General features: G+C 31.2%; 1 protein-coding gene and 3 long non-coding RNA genes across 9 annotated transcripts in view; 1 reads left to right on the top strand and 3 right to left on the bottom strand.

Annotated features, from left to right (window-relative positions):
• Positions 1 to 20,412, bottom strand: part of LOC148936567 (uncharacterized) — a 48,857-nt gene that overhangs the window by 23,687 nt on the left and 4,758 nt on the right. The window lies entirely within an intron of this gene.
• LOC148936568 (uncharacterized) lies at positions 2,235 to 5,226 on the bottom strand. Its single transcript, XR_016139232.1, has 2 exons — positions 3,948 to 5,226; positions 2,235 to 3,489 (listed from the first exon to the last, which is right to left on the bottom strand). It is a non-coding gene; the product is annotated as an uncharacterized LOC148936568 (long non-coding RNA).
• On the top strand, positions 5,253 to 20,197 carry LOC105430549 (prestin). Of its 3 annotated transcripts, XM_089076771.1 has the most exons (16): positions 5,253 to 5,522; positions 6,928 to 7,014; positions 11,205 to 11,223; positions 12,556 to 12,669; positions 13,815 to 13,976; positions 14,266 to 14,376; positions 14,610 to 14,785; positions 15,473 to 15,640; positions 16,740 to 16,844; positions 16,998 to 17,131; positions 17,356 to 17,518; positions 17,738 to 17,914; positions 17,995 to 18,267; positions 18,529 to 18,702; positions 18,875 to 19,001; positions 19,266 to 20,197. In XM_089076771.1, the coding sequence occupies exons 1-16, from the start codon at positions 5,475 to 5,477 to the stop codon at positions 19,442 to 19,444; spliced, it is 2,217 nt and encodes a 738-aa protein (XP_088932897.1). In that variant the 5' UTR covers positions 5,253 to 5,474; the 3' UTR covers positions 19,445 to 20,197. The 3 variants fall into 3 exon arrangements, with proteins under 3 accessions (XP_088932897.1, XP_088932895.1, XP_088932896.1); XM_089076769.1 differs by lacking the exon at positions 11,205 to 11,223 and having other exon boundaries at positions 5,254 to 5,522; positions 6,928 to 6,955; XM_089076770.1 differs by lacking the exons at positions 5,253 to 5,522; positions 6,928 to 7,014; positions 11,205 to 11,223 and adding an exon at positions 9,942 to 9,966.
• On the bottom strand, positions 14,524 to 15,476 carry LOC148936569 (uncharacterized). Its single transcript, XR_016139233.1, has 2 exons — positions 15,337 to 15,476; positions 14,524 to 14,897 (listed from the first exon to the last, which is right to left on the bottom strand). It is a non-coding gene; the product is annotated as an uncharacterized LOC148936569 (long non-coding RNA).

Raw genomic sequence — 20,412 nt, forward strand, 5'->3', positions numbered from 1 at the left:
TCACCGTCTATTATGATTACTTATTAATTAGTAACGAGGAAAAACTACCAATAAAATATACCTTGCATGATTACGTAGGGCTATACTGCCGCCGAAGAGCAATACAAAGAGCAATATAGAGTTAAAAACGAGCGTAATTAACGGCGTAAAAGTACTAAAGGTAAATTATATTATACCAATAATGAAAAAAAGTTCGTAGATAACATACACCGTCTACACTTTACACGCATGCGAACACGTCGGCGTATGCACACACCTACGCATTATTTTTACACAGGTACATACACACACACACACACACACACACACACACACACACACACACACACACAAACACATGTACACGTGACACATGATATAGACACATGACATATAATATACACGTATGTACACACAAAAACATTATGTATGGCCCTTAACTTATTCTGACCGTAGTGCTAATTGTACTTAGCATTTACGTAGATGACACTAATTGCCTAGATCAACCAGCCTGGCTGGCTAATTAATTATTTGCCGATCGAGACTACTTTCGATGGGAATAACGTTGGCGCGTTTAGCACGTAGAGAGCGATGATAATAAACATTCCAAACGATTGTATTTCGCCTCCGAGGTAGTGATATAGTTATCGTAGATTGCTAATGTATTTCACGCGGTGCCTGTGACAGCTGGGATCGCTATCTAAGCTTATCAAAAATCTTAAGGTTCTTTCAATCTTCCTGGAGAAATCCAAGAGAAAGAATCAACATTTCGCTATAAATAAAATTTCCGCAATTTCCGTATTACACATATGACGGCATTTTTTTTACTATAGCTCTATATATAGATATATATTCATTTTATTTGTTTGGTCCATTATTTGTTTGGTCCAAATCCGCTTTTGAATGAAAAAGAAAAACATGACCGTAAGTAAATTTTATTTACTCATTTATAAATCTTGTTGTCAGAATTTCGAGACTAGATTAAATTTATCCGTTAATGAAAATGCACAAACTAATTAAATATATTGCAATTAAAAGTTTGATAAAGATATTTATAGTGCAAACGAAAAGGAATAAAAAATTATAATCCTACCGCTTGTAATTCCCATAGCCTCGAATACACGATGGCGTCAACTTTGATTTCTCGTTTAGCTGTAATTAAATTACAGCTAAATGAATGACAGCAAATCGATACTACCCAATAAAAGAGAGAGAGAGAGAGAGAGAGAGAGAGAGAGAGAGAGAGAGAGAGAAAGTTATTCTTCCGTTAATACTTTGATAATGGAAGATTTAAAATTATTTAACTTTTTTGAAATGACACACTTTACACTGCATCGAATCTATGCAAATTTTTAATTGCATTCTTTTAAAATTAGCAAAAGTTTCTCGATCACTCGTCGACAGTGTAAATCAAGGTGAATATTGTTGGAAGTAATCGTGTTATTAAATCTATTTTTCACTGAGTCGAAAATTTTGTATTGTGAAAAGTATCGATAAATAGCGATATATGCAATATCCGTTAGAACAACATTTTTGTCCAATGCTCAAAAGTGTCATCGATTTCGTATCTCAGAATTAGCGTTAATTATCCGCCTATTTGATTTTATCTTTTTATTTATATCTCATCATCGTAAGGATCGTGTGTTACATTACAATTACGTTTAACGCTAAATATGGGATATGGATCGCGGACAGGATCGCTGTCGCTACGAGCGATTCGTTATATCGTTATTACGCATTTCGTTGAGAAGTCGCTCAAAAGAGGTATGTATGTTGTACGCTGCGCGTGAAACTTGACGACGAGACACCACTCTCGTGTGTCTCTTAATATCGGAGGACCTTCGTCAAACGACCAAGCTGTTCATGGGTACCAGCTGGAACACGTAGTATTAGCATAGTGTGAAAATGATAGTGACGCTAGATGAATTAGCTTTAAGCTTCTTTCTCACTAAGAGAGAACCTATTATTATAACGAATATTTACATACATTTGTATTATTTGTAAACTAGCGCTAATACAAAACTCCAATTGTGCATCGACACGCGAAACAAGACCTAAAAATCCATCCCTCTAACCCCCCCCCCCCCCTCACCCATTTTCCCCTGTCTCTGTCTAAACCTGCCTGTAAACCTCTTACCGTCTAGCTCGTGCTCTAACGGGCGCTCTTTTTTTGTAAAACTAGTTTGATTTCTTCGTTCTCAGATCTGTAATCTTGCTCTATAACGTTTCGTCTATATATCTCTCTGTATATCGGGCCTTTTCTCCAATTGAAGAAGGAAAAATGAATAAATAAAAAAAGAGGAAGAGAGACGAGAACAAGACCTTACCTATCCCGACATGCTTCTCATAGTGTTGGATGGTAACGTTAACAAGACAAAAAGGAAAAAAAACGTTAATTGAGCATTGTTATCTATGTAATACAACATAGGATGTTTTGTATTATATTTTCATAATAAATAGAAACGTAGAAAAAGACGTATTAACCACATTCGTGTTATTTTATCACTTACTTAACACCTTTCACCTCTTTACCCATCCCTTAATATATATTTATTAAAATGTTGATTAATAAATAAAATTGTAATCGATTTTTCTTTTAATTAAATTCAATTTTGATTGATTACAAAGAAATTCAATCCACAATTTACATCAACAATTTACATCCACAATAAATTAAATTACAAAAATAAGATTTTTAATTTTCTAACTAAAATAACAGTTAAAAATAAAATAAATATAAAAGTAAAGCACATTCAAAATGCTTTAATGTTTAGATCAAATATATTTTTGAACTTAAAAAGAGTCGATTAAGTATTTTAAATATGTTCAAAATGCAGATCTTCCACTTGTACATATATCCATTCTATGGATAATATGTTTTGTTCAAGTTAAATTTTATTCACATGTTATCTAATTTATCTTTTCTTGCTGTTTCAAAATTAACAGTTAGAAAATTTCTGAAATTATTAGTTATTCGAATAGTGATATTTAAATATAACTGTAACTGTTAGAAAATCTTTAATAAAATTACTAAAATTATATATAAATTGAGAACGTGCTAATTTTAATTAACACGTAACTTGAATGTGTTATCTCTAAATCACTCTAATTTAAAAATTACTTTCCGAGCGCAATTTTATTAGTAAAGAAAAGTTGCTTCTTCTAGCACAGAAAATCGCAATTTCATGTACACTGTGACTTCTGAGACATTATATACATATATAATAAAAAGATATTTTAAAATATATTGATATGTCAATCTTTTATTAGACTTATTATTATTTGACATAAAATATAAGCCGTCAGACAGCAGAGAGTCTCTCAATCGTGAAAAGAAACAGATAAGACGTGGGTGGGACAGATAAATCCATTACAGGAGGTTGCGATCGATTTTGACATACACCGATTCGATGGCAAACGCTAACAATAACCAGCACGGAGAAAACCAGATTGTATTTTCAACTTCGTCGAGAGAAACAATACATTTCTTGGAAAGTTTGAGACTTCCATCTGCAGCAAAAAGAATTAGGGCATAGAAAACTACTACTTTAATACATCAAATTAAATTTTTCAACAAATTAAATGCAGCTAATCAAACATGACTATTCACTTTTCTGAATCAATTTTTAAAACATATGAAACAACATACACAAAAGAAATTTATTTTTTATAAAAAGAAATAAATTTTGTTGCAAACATTTGTTAATAGCTAATTAACCAATTATCGATAGTCGGTTTAAAAATGATAAAGAAACATTGCATTTCCGTTAATATTTTGAAACATTTTTAAAAGTTTTATCATAGAAATCGTAGAAATATAAGAAAACATTTATATGTACGTTTATGCTTCATACTGACATCAGATGAAACACCCAAATTTCGCGAATTGCATTCAAGCATAAAAGCCAGAGGAAAACTTTAGAGAAATGAAACTAGAGCAGTAGGCTTGATGTTCAAGCACGTATTACCTGATATTTCACGTATTATTGGTTCAAGAGCTCGAGAGGCTCTGCGAAATCTATAGAATCGGTCACGTATCGGCTCTTTCATTATGAAGCTACTCTTCCTCGGTGACTAACAAGAATAAGTACGCGGACACGGTGATTTTCTTCGTTTTTTCTTTTTTTTTTTTTTTTTTTATTCAGAATAAATTTCACTCACTTATGTTTGCATCAGGAACGCATATGCGATGACGAAAATTTCTATATACGCAATCCTGATGTGTCGAAGTTCATATTTCGATTACAACATCACGCGACGATATATGAAAATGTCTATACGCAATTCTGATGTGTCGAAGTTCATATTTCGATTACAACATCACGCGACGATATATGAAAAATGTCTATACGCAATCCTGATGTCTTGAAGTTCATACTTCGATCGCACCATCACGCGATGTGCTGCGACGCGGGTAAATATTTGTTGTTTGTACAGAACGTTACAAAACTATTTCTATTACTTTTTCTTATTTGATTTTATATGCGGAATCAGTTGAATGAGAGTTTCTCAAGAGAAATTTACTTGCGCAATTTTACACAATTTTTCAAAATATAATATATGTTTATATTAACGCTACCTTTTTTATAATTCTTTGAAATTATACAAATTGTGTATCTCCGAGACAATATACAGTTTTCTCGAAATGATAATGTAAATAATATTTCCAAATAAGGTCATTCCTTGACCTTACACATGAGTTTCTTTCTGAACAATGTAACAAGACAAATTGTACGTTTGCCATCGGAGGCGCCGTGGAATTTGTCGCGGCTGATAAAAACAGCAAACAAGTAGGCACAAATAAATCGCATTATTTGACGAAACGAGGCGGCGCCGCTGTGCTTATATGTAAACACGATAAAAGACTACCGAATATAGCGCGGCTTCGTGCTACCAAATAAGCCATTCTGAATAACAATTGCTAGAAAAATAAAAATACATCACGCCACTTACAAGCCGCGACAATTTTTTTTACTGCATATTTTACATGGCGTAAACAAATCGGTTTTGCGGATACATATGAGATATATTGAATATGAGTCACTTTTTCTATCATTACACATCTATTATTTGATAGTAGTAAGATAGAGATAATAATACACATAATTAATTGCGATAAGAAATAAAACGTTTAAAAACACGTTTGAACGGAATATTCGTAAGTAAAAGAATCGAGTATATACTCTTATGCTCGTATGTTTTGTATTTCTTTGAATAATTATCTCTTTTAATCAGTATCGAATTGCGTGCCGATTGCCATAGTCTGTACAAACAACAGGGGCAGATTGACGTTACCAGCCAAGAAAGTTCACAAAGTAGGACAGTGTTCAACAATTGTTCGTAAATCACGTTGACATTCAAAAGTTTCGAGATCGAATAACAGATCGTGAAAAAAACTATTTTCGTCCTAAGGAACTACGGGTAATTGTGTGTTAAGAAGAATCATTATTGCAAATAATACGTTGCGCAGTTACGTACGATGCAACAACGGTTCAATGGGAGTTTCCTGGGATCACGTCAAATCAAGCAGCGAGGAAAATCTGGTACGTAATATCCATGCGAACAAAAAGTTCGACATAAATCTTCGAAAATACATTCGCGAAAAATGTATCATATTTCTTTCGAATAAGTAATTACGCGCACATACGAATAACAATGCAATTTCAAGTCAAAATACTTTTCAATTCAATTTTGTACGTAAAATAAGAAAAATATACTCTTAAACTCCAAGTTTAATTTCAAGATGAAAAAAATGACATATTTTATTCGATAAGTCCTTTATATATATATATATATATATATATATATATATATATATATATATAAGATATATATATATATATAAGATGAAATATTACTGATGTTTAAGATGAAATTTTATTTTGAAACAAAAAACTGATTGAAAAATTCCATTCCGATAATTGCGTCAAAGCATCAAGAATTTAATAAGGTTTGAACAATATATCGATCTTAATATTATAGCTGCTGAAAAATTAAATATATTCAAATATATTCAAATATATTTAATTTTTCAGCAGCTATAATATTAAGATCGATATATTGTTCAAACCTTATTAAATTCTTGATGCTTTGACGCAATTATCGGAATGGAATTTTTCAATCAGTTTTTTGTTTCGAAATAAAATTTCATCTTAAACATCAGTAATATTTCATCTTAAACAAATATTACTCTATTTCACTGAAACTGCAATAATATTCCGTTCGTTGAATTTATTTTTTTATAACAGAATTTCAAAATCGTTAGATAAACAAAATAAATTACTTAAATTTCAGTTTAAATCCTTATATAGAAAATGTAGAAAGAAATATATAAGAAAGAATATAAACATGACTATTTTTGTATGTTCTCTTCCCGATTTTTATAAGCAATCTTAGATGTGGCCTTCTGATTCTAAACAATATTTGCGAATCACGCGTTCAATATTATCATAAGCTGAGAATTACACGGCCACATACAGCTTTAAATTTCGGATGTGAGCCTAAGTACATTTGCAGATCTGGATTTGTAGATCGCTTCTATGTACAGGGATTAAATACGCAGAAGATATGCAATCTTCGTTTGCATTATTTCAATACCTGAGTATAATTATCTAGCTAATTGTTTGCATCTCTAAAGCGTGATATCAGAACGAAATTCAGTTCAAGTACACGCGAATTTCGTATGTAATTTAATACAATTCAAAGAATTCAATGAAAATATCTATTTCAAATTAGTAAGACCTGTAGAAAATTTTTACTGTTTTCTTATTTATAAAAACTAAAATAATACGTAAAATATTAAATTGCTAAAACTGATCGTATGTGTATTTGTGTTATAATTACTAATATAATTACTAATATTACTAATATTATTAATATTTTTTATTATCGAATGTATTATAATTACCAATACTTTTTATTTATACTCGAAATTTTTTTTTCTTTCAGCTAAGATGTACCACGGCAAGCAGAGAAGGTACGTTCCGCTTGATACTTCACCATGACATAGATATTAAAGAAATTAACTCCCTAATTGCAATATACCTCGTAAATAATGTGCAAAAGAAACAAAGAAAAAACATAAAGGAAAGAAACCTTAGATGCTTAAATACCGTAGATGCTTTCCTGTTCGATAAATGGACGCTTTTTAAAAAAAATTTTTTTTTAATGTATTATATCTAATTAGGCTGATTAGGCTTAGATAAAAATTTGGTTAAAATTACATTGTGTTATATAAATAAATTTGTTTTATCATTAAATATTATAATGCTGAGGAGACAGAATTTTTTAGAAAAAAAATATTATCTTATCTCATTTGGAACGAATTAAATAATACTTTTGTGAAATGGCTTTTTTTTTTACATTTTTTTGAATATTTAAAAATGTGTGTTAGAGAAGATTTAAGAAGCATTTAATAAACATTAAAGTATTATGATATCATTTAATGTGCTCTGAGACGTAGCGTAACGATTTCACGGCAAACCTTCCAACGAAGTCGATCAGGAGGGGTCTCTTGTTGCAATCGGTGTGTTTGCTCGTGATCTCTCAAGATCAAGAGAAATCTGGCCAATATACATTGTTTCAAGAGGAGCAAATGGAAACGCCTCCATCGCTGATTAGAGCAGACTAACAATGAGTTAGTAGTGTTAACGATCGCCCACACACTGCTCGTTGACGCTGAAATTCTCTCCAGATTTCGTGGTGACAGTTACGGGAATCGAATTTACGAGGCAATAAGTAGCGTGCTCCGAGACCAAATGCTTGTCGCCTAAGGTCGACCTGTTAATGCGTAATCGAAACGATCTTGCGAGAACGAAAACGCGAGGAGATCCAGTCGGTTGCGTCTGAACAGACATGAGTCAGTGAAACGAACGAATCTCAAGGTACCTTAACGGTAAAAGATCTTATCGTATTACTTACCGTACTGTGCTTCGTAATTTTCGTCTACTTTTCCTTTCGCTTTTCTTTGATTTTGCCTGCGTCGATTCACAAGACAGCCTCCCAGGAAATAAATAAGAGGAAGGATCGCCGAAAATTGTATCGTAGAAAAATACAGGTAATAAAGAAAAATTATTTTAATTTACACTTTCTCACGCAGTGACAATGATCGATGTAATTGGATGCTTTCAATGTCAATGTGAATTCATTTTTAAGAATAAAACGCTATTAATCAATAAATGAAGTTGTATCTACAAGACCGGAACTATATAATATATAGTATTATAGCCGTGTGAAAATTCTCGATCTGAATATTTATAACATATGCTAAAATGTGTTTTATGAATACTTAATGTCTCTGCTTATTCGTAGATACAACTTTGCTCGCAACTGACGTCTTATTTACGCCAATACAACGACCGAGGAGAGACCCGACGACGTCGTCGAACGTAATTTTCATCGATCGTTATCAATCGCCGCTTTGCCATAAACACACACGCACGTGTAAAAAAACAAACGGTGGAGAAAGAGATTTACCGACACCGACGAACGTGCCAGTTAAATTCGTTCGTTATCACCGTAATTGGGTTGCCGTAGTGCGGCTGGCGATGTGTCTTCACCATCCCATCCGCGCGATTATTCTCTATCTGACGACTCGCTCTCCCGCGACATGTGACGCGATATCGCGCTACGACGATGTCGGATCCGAAGAGAGTAAACACGTCACACGCCGCGAGCGAATCTCATGTAAATTTCGTGTTACGTGTCGCGCGAAGGACCGACCGATCTCCGAGCGAGCGCACGTGTATGGACGAGCGGAAAAGAAACCGCACTGTTGCATTACGCGCTCGTTTATCGTCGCGCTAACACTTGCGGCTCGCGAGACACCGTCCGCGCGCGTGTTCGATTAATTATCGAATCGAATCGCGGTTAGCGCGAGCACGGCGGAATTCAATTAACCGGATCTCTAATTCGATCCACCGTCACGTCATTCGCTCTCTCGCCACTATCTCGCTCCTTCTATCTGCCCCTTTTATCTAACATGTCGTTACGGTGAAAGTTATCATATGTTACGGAGTGAGTGTTTTCTACGATCGATGATTGTTGTTTATCAAATCGGTGTGTGCGAATCGTATGAATTTTTATTTAAATTCCTCATTTGCAAATTATTCGCAAATGCACCTTTAACTTTTTTAAGAAATATTCATGGACGTTTAATCGACTTCACACATTCCGTATTCTCCGCCGTCGTATGTACAACATCAATTTCTCGGAATTAATTACATCTTTCAATCTGATTTTGTTTGTCTTATTTTATTACAAAAAAATTATTATTAAAATATTATTTTAAAAAAAAATATAAGTGTGTCGGAATATATATATATATATATATGCATTAAAAAAAAAGAGGATTGTCGATACAATAGCTTCATTTAAGAATATCAAATATTGGCCAATTAATCTATACAACTCTTACAACTCGCTACATTTATTTGCTAAATTTATTTGCATTGCTCAAATTTGTAATCACACTTGTGTTCCGCGATTCATTCGATGTAATGAACTAAAGTGTGATATATAGAATGCGTAACTGTTATCGCTGTTTCCTCACCCAACGTCATACGTTTCTCCTAATTAACCCTTCTCTCCTCCTACTATACACAACGTTATTTGATGACTCCGGGGGCATATATCTCTCTATTGATGTATGTAATATCAATCGTCTTGTCGCGATCACAATCCGCTTATCTATTATCTCAAAGATCAACTACCGACACTCGAATAAGAACTCCAATAAGAAATGTAAAGTCTTAAAAGTAAACCACGTGTCAGACGCATATTATCCCCATTAAAAATTATCTCCATTGAAAATATTGAATCAGAATATCGGCCAATTACCAGTACCGACCAGTTATCGTATTGCAAGCACGCATTTAGTTATCAGATCTTCTTAGTCCGTGAAAGTTCTCGCGCTTATCACGACGCGAGTAGAACGGAGCTGCGAATAATCGCCGAGTTTCGAGAAAGATATTTTCGCGATGTCAACAGGTAGTTTTGTGATCGCAGTAATAATAATTCTAACCCCGTCAAATAATCGATTCGAACGCGAACGCGATATTAATTTCCAGTTATCAGAGAATATTGTTGAATATTAAATTAATTGGAAATAAGCCCGTAATCTTACATTCAAATTCGTCTGTTTCTGAACACGTACAATTTAGTATGAAGATCATTGACCGTCAAAATCATTAATATTCATCATTACATTTAAATTTGTGATTTAAACTAGACTAAAATTTTTTTGTTAAATTAATTTAATATAAGTTTTTCTCAATTTGTGCACTCATGTCATTTCCACACAGATAGATATTCTATGTTTAATAAAAAATTGCAGATATATTCAAACAATATTCAAGAAAATTATTATTAATTCTTCGTTTGAAGACGCTTGTTTTCAATTGTTTCAATGTAAATGTTAATGACTCGTAACAATATTATGATTTATGAAAAATATATACATTATCGATTTTTATTATCGATAATTTCACGCATTTATTTTTCATGTCTGTTCTCGACGCATCCATCTCTCTCGAGTCAATTCGATGCACGTGTTGCAATTTAATTTTTCCAAAAACAGTTGTCTCAAATATTTACCGATATAAACTTATCGAGCGATCGAATCGAACAATTCCATCACGTCACTCAACTGCATTATCGTTTACTCGATCAATTTCTTTTGACAACGCCAGCCATGCGAACTTAATCTCTTCACGATACTCATCTCGGTTTACATCGAATAAACGAAATTTGCTTATGTCAAACTTAATCTGATGGAAAATTGATAGATTGCACTCACTGTTTACATAAGCTTTTTTTAGCAATTATATCGCATTATGTCACTTCAAGAATGCATCATTAAGCACGTTACATGCCCCCTTAACACATTGTATAAATACATATAAATATATATATATATATATATATATATATATATATAGTGTACCCTAAAATTCTCGCGGAGTAGACAATATGATTTTTTATGCTAAAAGAAATAATTTGTTTCTTTAGCAAAATTGCAATTAACAAATAGTTTTTGCAGAACAGCAGATTAAAGTGAACGAATGAGCACTCTTATCTATATAACATTCACAGTCAGCGCGCGTTCCTCATTTGCTTGTACCTCGTCCTAGTTTTCTCCCTGTATTATATTGCTTAAAATATGATAAAAATTGTCAAAATAAATGTTGTTTTCAGTCCCTTTCGCTTACATAATAATCGAATGAAAGAATTTAACTGTCATATATAGTACAATATTATGTATATAATATTTAAAATAATAGAACACTTAGCTCATGAAGCATATTACTATTTACATTTGTTTTTTTTTTTCAGACAATGTTACAGAATTAGATAATATTTTTATTTAACGAAAACGATATTTATTTTGTTAACTTTTATCATAGCAATACATTTAAGAATTAAATACAAGCGAATAAGGAGCGCGCATCGACTTTGAGTGTCACGTGGGTAAGAGTGCTCATTTGTTAATCTGTTCTACAAAAACTATTTGTTGGATGCAATTTTGATAAAGTGGTAAAAAATTGTTTTTCTTTAGCATAAAATATTACGTTGCGTAAAATTATTCTCAATAACAAAAATAATTTGCCAAAGATGAAATATAAGAAAGATAAATACTGAGACATTTATTTCTTAATTTTATCAGTTAAGCATTTTAAATAATTTCAAATAAAATAAAATAAAATAAAAAGAAAATCTATCATTATAAAAACTCGATATTTAAAATATAAATAAAAATAGAAATAGAAATATAACAAGAAGAAAGTCTATCGTTTCGAAATTGTCAAATATAGATTGCAATTTCTATCAGAGATCTATTCTGCAAGATCTATTCTGCCTGAGCTGATTGAGCAGTATGTAACGTATATCACATATTGTTGTGTTATTCATGTGTTTTTCTAAAAATATATAGTGCAAAACTAAACATTTCCGTCTAAAAAACATGTGGCTTACACAGTCATGGTGATATAACCATGCGGGAATTATGAGACATCCTGTATATATATATATATATATATATATATATATATATATATATATATATATATACATATATATATATGAAAATAGATATATTCCATTTAATCTAAATCTTACACTGATTTTTTTATACATATAATTGTACAAATAATTATTCAAAAATCTCTCATATTATATTATCAACAAATTTTTTCCACAAATTTTTTTTCCTACATATCACATTCATAATGCGCAATATTAAAATTTTGTATCTTATTTGAATTCAACGTTTAGATTTCATCTATTTTCATGTCTTAACATTGTGAAAAAGACATTAAAAAAATATTCCAAATGCAGTGCCCTAAATTTTCTAAATAGGACAGATAGACAGATGATTACAAGTTACCAATTCCAAAGCCAAAGTTTCTTTCTGTATCGCATATCATCGTCCGATGATGACAAATGGCAAGCAAAATAATTTATTAATTAGCTCACATCTGCCGAAAATACGAGATATAATACGATAATGCGCGCATATGCACATACACGCACTGTGCACGCGGAGTGTGAGCTCACTCAACAATTATTGCTCGTTCGCAGACTACTTGAGCGACGATATGTCGACGGCTGCCCCGGAATTGACGGTCAGACGGCCGGTCTACCAGCAGGACGAGCTTAATCACTTGTGCAAATACGTAAAGCCCAAGAGAATCTGTAAGTGTCAAGATCTATTCGCGTGTGTATTCACGCGGGTAGATTGCTTATTTTCCTTTCACTTGCCTTTTACTCCGGCTCGCGTGTTTTCACGGGAGACCGCTTCTCCGGGGGGGAGGGGGAGGGAGGGGAGGGGGGGAACAATCTGCTCGAAATATTGGCTGTAACATTTTACGTTAATAGTAGTAGAACCGATTGAAGTTGACAAATCGGTTGGAAGAGAATACGCGATAGAATTCCTATCTGAAGGTCATTGCTCTCTTTGAAAAGTTGATGCCAGATTTATATGTGAGAAAGCTACGAGCTTAAATTTAAATTATAAATTCAATCCCATATTTCAGTCAAATTTCAATATTTTTTTAAATAATAAGTTAAATGCGTTCTTTAATAAAATTTTCTTTTCAAGTCTGCTTTACATAAAAAAAGATAAAACTACTTTTTCCCTTTTTACATTATATAAATTTTTACAAAGAGATATACCAAATATTAAAAAAATTTATTAAAATATTTTAATCGCTTTTTTATTGTTTAATTAAACATGAATAACAGTATAAATAACAGTATATAGTACTCATTAAATTGAATAAAAAATATCTAGTAGATCAAAACATTTATCAGAAATAGAAGCAAATTTTGATAATTAAAAATCATTTTGCATAAATCAATTAAATCCTTTTATTATTCCACACATAAAAGTGCTCAAGATAAGATTATTGCCTTCTTTATAAAGTTCTACTACATGAATAATTTACAAGATATTTCAGATACCTCATACATCAGTATTCGAATAAAATATTTCATATATGCAAGAAATATCTCATAAAATATTTTCTTGATGACAATAATATTTTTATATGTAAAACAATTAGAAAAATTGATTTATATAAAAGAATTTATACGAATCCAAACAAAACTGTACGTAAATCATCTGCATTATTAAAATACAAAATTGCTTGTAATTCTGATGAAATTAATTTTTTAATCATAATTACAAATTTTTTATTTATAAATTATAAGGTTATAAGTACACAATTACCTCTCTATGTCCTAAACTTTTTATTTAACATTCTGTACGTATGTATATATATATATATATATATATATATCGATATATAAAATTTATACATAAATTTATAATTTTATAGTTAGTAATGAGGTGTCAAAACGATGCAAAAGTATCAAACCATTTACACTTTTAAAAAAATCGATACCTTTGATTGACTGGCTTTCCTCATATGACTGGAAGAATAATATTTTGGGAGATGTAGTTGCTGGAATTACTGTTGCTGTAATGCATATTCCACAAGGTACGTTACGTTATACACCTTGGATATTTTATGTGACCGAATAGATTTTCCTTCTAGACTTATCGATTTATAATTGGCAACATATTTATGTGTGTGACACGATTAATTATTACGATAATAAAAACTAGAAAATTGATGTTTTATAAATAGTATCTATAATTCACATTCTACAGTTTCCAAATATTGACATTGTTTGCTCTAAAATTTATTTTGATCTTATATATTAATTATTTATTATTTCCTTCTATTTTATTACAATATATAAAATTAATATTATATATTTTTATAGGTATGGCATATGCAATTTTGGGCAATGTTCCGCCAATTGTTGGTATATACATGGCCTTCTTTCCAGTTTTGGTGTATTTTTTTCTTGGTACATCCAGACATAATTCCATGGGTACGTGTGTCTCAGACGGATTTTATTAAAAAAAAAAAAAAAAAAAAAAAAATACATCGAAAAATATAAAAGAGAAGAGAAATATATGCCGTCGTCATTCGTTGGAATGATATAGGAAATTAACGATTTGTCGAAATTAACACAAAATTTTGCTCTAACGTTTATTCGGTTATTACATATCATTACTGCTTAATTCAGAATTAAATAAGGGATAGCCGTTTTTCGTTGATTAGGTACCTTTGCACTCGTCTGTATGATGACTGGCAAAGTCGTTACGACATACAGTAATCCTGCATTTTCAACGAATAATACGTCAGTCGAGAACGGCACCTTAATTTCCGACGTAAACCATCAATATTCGCCGGTGGAAGTTGCAACCGTAGTCACATTCACGGTCGCTGTTATACAGGTAACTATTTCGTATACAATTCAGCGCCTATATTTTCTACAGAGATTACAATTTCGACGTATACTCTTCTACGCATTTGTCTCTTTGCTTTACGTCTCGTTTTGTTTTGATTCTGAAATGATGTAACAAAGCGATTGATGATTTCTTAAATACTATGTCTAATTAAAATATATTAACTTTTTTTGTCATCTATATAATATATATAAAATAATTTTTATTATTTCTCAAATATAACATTCTTGAAAAATTCATATAAAAAAAGTTTCAATTTTATCGATAATTTACTTTTTTTTATACAAAGATATACTTTCGCGTACTATTATGTATTATTTACTTGTGTCCTTTAAGATTAATTAATTTTAATTAATCAGTTTCCTTGCGTAAATATATAATAACAAAACAATTTAGCTTAATTTATATATATATATATATATATATATATTAATCTAGTTTCCACTTTTACATTTTAATTATTTTCCTGCAATTTTTAAAAGCAAACCTAATTAAAACACTGTAGGTTTAGCATTTTTTCTTTAGCATTTTTGGCTGACCTCCGTTTTTCAGTTGTCATACCCCTAGCTGCATATATTCGTGCGGCACATTTTGCTCTCTCGGTCTCTCTCTCTCTCTCTCTCTCTCTCTCTCTCTCTCTCTCTCTCACGATATCATTAAAAATCTCTCGTCCAGTTAGGAATGTACGTGCTGCGTTTGGGCGTAATCTCGTCTCTCCTCGCGGACAGTCTCGTCAGTGGATTCACGACTGCTGCGGCGATACACGTATTTACATCACAAATAAGGGATCTCCTCGGACTGAGCGACCTGCCACGGCACAGGGGTGCATTCAAGCTTATTCTCGTGAGTACAGTAACAACTTAATCGTAAGTATTGTTTGGCAGCAAATATTAATCTTCTCCTTCTAGAAACACAATCCGATATGCTTCTCCTTGGTTTTTCTTCTTTCCTTTTTGTCGCCAAACAAAACATTTGCGCACGCCAAACATTTAATCGCGGCGAAACGCTTCCTACAGATAGCTTCCCCAGTGCAATCAAATTGTAATTTAAACGTCGAGGAGGCATTACGTAATGTATATGAAGATTATGCGACATTGCAAAAGGTCAGGGTTAGTACCCGCGTCGCGCTCTCTACGACATATCTCGTTATTTTTAACGGTATTAACATTGGATTAATAAAGATATTACTTTAAAAGTAGCAGCAGTTTACAAATTATGTCATCTTCGAATTTTAATATTCGTGAACATTAATTGTTATTATTGGTCGTAATAAAATAAAAATAATTGAATTGAATTAAATGAAAGCGGGACACACACACACACACACACACACACACACACACACACACACACACACACATATATATATATACATTAATTTAAATCAATTTTCTTAAAGAAAGCTCAAATTGATTGAATATCGATCAAAATGTACTTTCTCGTTAGAAAAAGTATATACGTAATGTAACGAACGATTTTCTATTACATACTTGCTTATGTTGTGTATTAATCAATATAAAGATAAAAAAGTGAAACGAGTAATACGTAAGAGTATACAAGATGCCTTAACAACACTTCCATATCCGTTTATTTCAAATATGTATATCCATGTTTTTGTCACTCTACTAACACAAGTCTTTATTTCTTCCTTTGCATTGGTTCTAATATTATTGCAATTTCACTAAAATAAAGTTTTGTATGTTATTTCAAACATATTAATTTAATATGTATATATAGTGCAAATAATTAATTCTCTTTTTCATAAATTATTATTACTTTAAAACACAGAATTACAAATTTATAAAATGTTTAAAATATTATTTTTATAGAATACAAATTGTATTTTATAAAAAAAAAAGTATAAAGTATAAATTGTATAAATTTCTAGACGTGCTTTTCGTTTTGATTTATACAATGCTTATTTTATTTATCCTTTTCCCAGACTTACGTGGACGTTTTTAACAGTTTAAACAACATCAATACGACTGCCGTGATACTGTCTTGTATCACTATTTTAGCTCTTATCTTCAACAATGAAGTTCTTAAGGTGACTACATAATTATGTTTTATGTATATATATATATATATATATATATATATATCGAATGTATTTTGTATATAAAGAAGTATACATCAATTTTGTAAAAATAATTAACGTAATAACGTAATACATTGTGAAAGAAATTAATTTGAATTTCAGCCGAGAGTCTCAAAGTTATGTCCCTTTCCAATTCCGATAGAGATGCTTGTGGTTGTAATTGGTACTGTGATATCGATGCAAATGGATCTTGCGGATACTTATAACGTAATAACGGTTGGCGTTATACCAGTGGGGTAAATGAGCCTTTCAAACTTGCATTTGACTCACAACTTGTAGTAAAAAATCTTGTTTGTTATCTTTTTATACAGCTATGTTGAAATTATATAATTTACTAAATTATAATTACTAAATTATAATTTACCAGGAAATTAGAAATTTCTTATAAAATTACAACAAGTTGTGAAAGTTAAACATTCAGAATATTTACTTCACATTATTATAATATCAAAGTTTTCAGATTGCCAGTCCCGTCTGCACCACCGTTGTCTCTCATACCCAATATTTTAGTAGATAGTATTGTGATTACTATGGTCGCTTATACGATATCGATGTCTATGGCATTGATTTTCGCGCAAAAGGAAGGCTATGAGATCGATTCCAACCAAGAATTGGTGGCGCAGGTAAATCTGATTGCATCCATAGTATTTATATGGAGTATAATATTTGTAAATTTAATGAATAAATATATAATATAATATATAATTTATTATATTATATATAATATAATAAATAAATATGTTTGCAATTTTAATTAGCATATCTTTAATTAGAAGAAAAATGATTGACATATACGTAAGTAAATTAGTGTTCTATGCAATAACACGAAATGTTTATTTCAGGGACTGGGAAACTTTGTAGGTTCTTTTTTCTCTTGTATGCCTATCACAGCTTCGTTATCCAGATCGTTGATTCAGCAAACTGTAGGTGGACACACACAGCTGGCGAGTTTGATATCGTGTGGAATTCTAATGAGCGTGTTGCTGTGGATCGGCCCGTTCTTCCAACCTTTGCCACGAGTAATTATTCTTTTTGCCCTTCTTGTGTATTACTATACAAGCATGATCAAAATGCATTTTGACACTTGTGGAATCTACAGTGTGTTCTAGCGAGCATAATAGTGGTAGCGTTAAAAGGGATGCTGATGAAGGTCACCGAATTCGTGAAATTCTGGAGGTTGGATAAAATAGATGCCGGCATTTGGGCTGTCACTTTCATCGTCGTGATTCTTTTTGACGTCGAGTATGGATTATTAGTCGGCATACTTCTATGCATCGGAAGGTTACTTGTCCTCGCAATGCGACCTTACACGTGTAAACTCGCTCTGGCACCAGGCACTGAGCTCTACTTGGATGCCAAAAGATACAAAGGGGTATGAAAAACTTATAATTCGAAAAAAAAAAAAAGCTATTTCTCCTCGATATTTTATTTCTGTTTTTACGTTGCACATATGTCAAATCTTTTAATCTTTACAGTGAGATTCGATTAAATCTTTTTTATGATTTAATAAATTAAATAAATTATTTAATGCTAAGTTAAAAATGTTAAAAACGGTTACAGTTTAGAGATTAATAAAAAAATTTTAAAAATGCTCAATAGATGCTCGATAAGTCATTGAATAAATTTTTATCAGACTGTAGAGATTCCTGGCATCAGAATCTTCCATTATTCCGGAAGTCTGAATTTTGCGTCTAGGCAATACTTTCGTGAGGAAGTATACAAGGTTGCAGGGATAGTACCTCAAAAGGAATTAAACAGACGACAAAAAGCCGCATGCAACGGCACTGCGGCGGAGGAAATTAAAAAGGTAAACAATGTATAATTTATACTTTTGAAACCATCGTATTCGTATAGGAGAATATTATACTATATATCATACGTGTGTGTATGATTATTATTTGTGTAAAAAAAAAACTGATTATTTTTATTATATTTGTTACGTTATTTTTAAATATCTTGCCTACTTATAATCTTTACAGCTACGCATTCTTATATTGGATTTCTCTGCATTGTCACATATCGATCTGGCAGGTGCGAACGCATTGCGAAACATTGTCGACGAATATTGCGCCATACAAGTATCTATGTACATTGCAGGTTGTTCTGGTAAATATATTTAAGTTAATTTTCAACATAAATTTCTATCATCTTTTAATTAAATATAATTGTCCGTAAATTTAATTCATCGCGCAAAAACATAATTAAAAAATGAATCTTACAATTATCTCATTTCTATTATCGCATATAATAAATAAAAAATTATTCCTACAAAAAAAATCTGTATTCATTGGAATTTAATCGTTACAATAAGAAAAATTATAGATTAATTAATTCTTATCAATAAGATTTAAGGATTTGTATCGATTGTAGGTCCGGTGTACGAAACCATGAGGAAGTTTAACCTGACCGAGTACAATGAGAACCATTTCTTCGCTATGTTCCCCACTGTTGCTGATGCAGTACATTTTGCGCATTCTCATACCGAAGTGCCGTCGACACCCGCATGGAGCACTCGCATTCACGATGAGAACTATATTAGCAGACTTTGAGATCCGAGAAACGAGAAGTTGCTTACTACGAAAAGCGTTTCATAAACGCTTCTAATATGCGAATATTTATATGCCTTATCGCTTTATTATTTATCGCTTCGCAATTATTGTTTATTCATCCAAGGGAGAAAATGATTATACTCAATGCTAAGATGACTGACTACTCACAAACAGTATTGACGTTTCTTTCTGTAATTTAGTTTTGCATTTCATAAATTCATCGAGAGTCTATATCTATATGTGATATTTAAAAAGAGATCAAACTAACAAATCGCCTTTGAAACAATATCTTCAAAAAGACACATTATAATCAAAATTTTGTTATATATAAGTAATATAATAAAATATTCATCGTGATATATCATCAAATTAAATAATAAAAATTATAAATTCTACTTTTATCTCGAAGAAAAAATGTTAAAGCTATGAGCTAATTTTACTATTTGATATTAATTTTTGCTATCTTTTTTGTTAAAGTCGATTATTTATTGTATTGATGTTATTTTCTTTATTATTTATATTTATGTGTTGCTTGAGGGAAATCGACTAAAATTTCACTATCAAATGAAAAACAAATGTTTTGTTTGTTGACAGTTATCTGATCTGATTGGTGAACAAACTTTATTAAATAACCGTGAAATGTTTATCAACTGATACCAATATCAATGAATATCAATATGACTTAAATTTTGTAATAAAATTAAGAGAATTTTGTAATAAAATCACGTCAAATACATTTAATTGCTCAAATAATCTAAATAGCAGTTAATTTATATTTTTCATTTATGTTAAAAGTAATTAAATCTTCAAATAAATTGAAATACAATGGAAAATTAATTACATAACTTTCTAATCCATGAGAATTTAAAAAAATCTGTAAGAAAAATATATTCCTTTATTTCGTAAGAAATAAATAAAAAAAAATGATAATCCAGGACAATAATTATAAACATATTTCAGCTATGCCT

The sequence above is a fragment of the Pogonomyrmex barbatus genome, unplaced genomic scaffold (genome assembly GCF_055798465.1).
Source record: "Pogonomyrmex barbatus isolate J1 unplaced genomic scaffold, ASM5579846v1 scaffold2, whole genome shotgun sequence".
In the NCBI taxonomy this organism is placed as follows: domain Eukaryota; kingdom Metazoa; phylum Arthropoda; class Insecta; order Hymenoptera; family Formicidae; genus Pogonomyrmex; species Pogonomyrmex barbatus.

Coding starts and splice junctions, on each gene's coding strand:
- LOC105430549 (XM_089076771.1), top strand. CDS start 5,475: ATGGGAGTTTCCTGGGATCACGTCAAATCAAGCAGCGAGGAAAATCTG. Junction 17,915..17,994: donor TCTTCCAACCTTTGCCACGA/GTAATTATTCTT, acceptor TGGAATCTACAG/TGTGTTCTAGCGAGCATAAT. Junction 18,703..18,874: donor CGGCGGAGGAAATTAAAAAG/GTAAACAATGTA, acceptor TAATCTTTACAG/CTACGCATTCTTATATTGGA.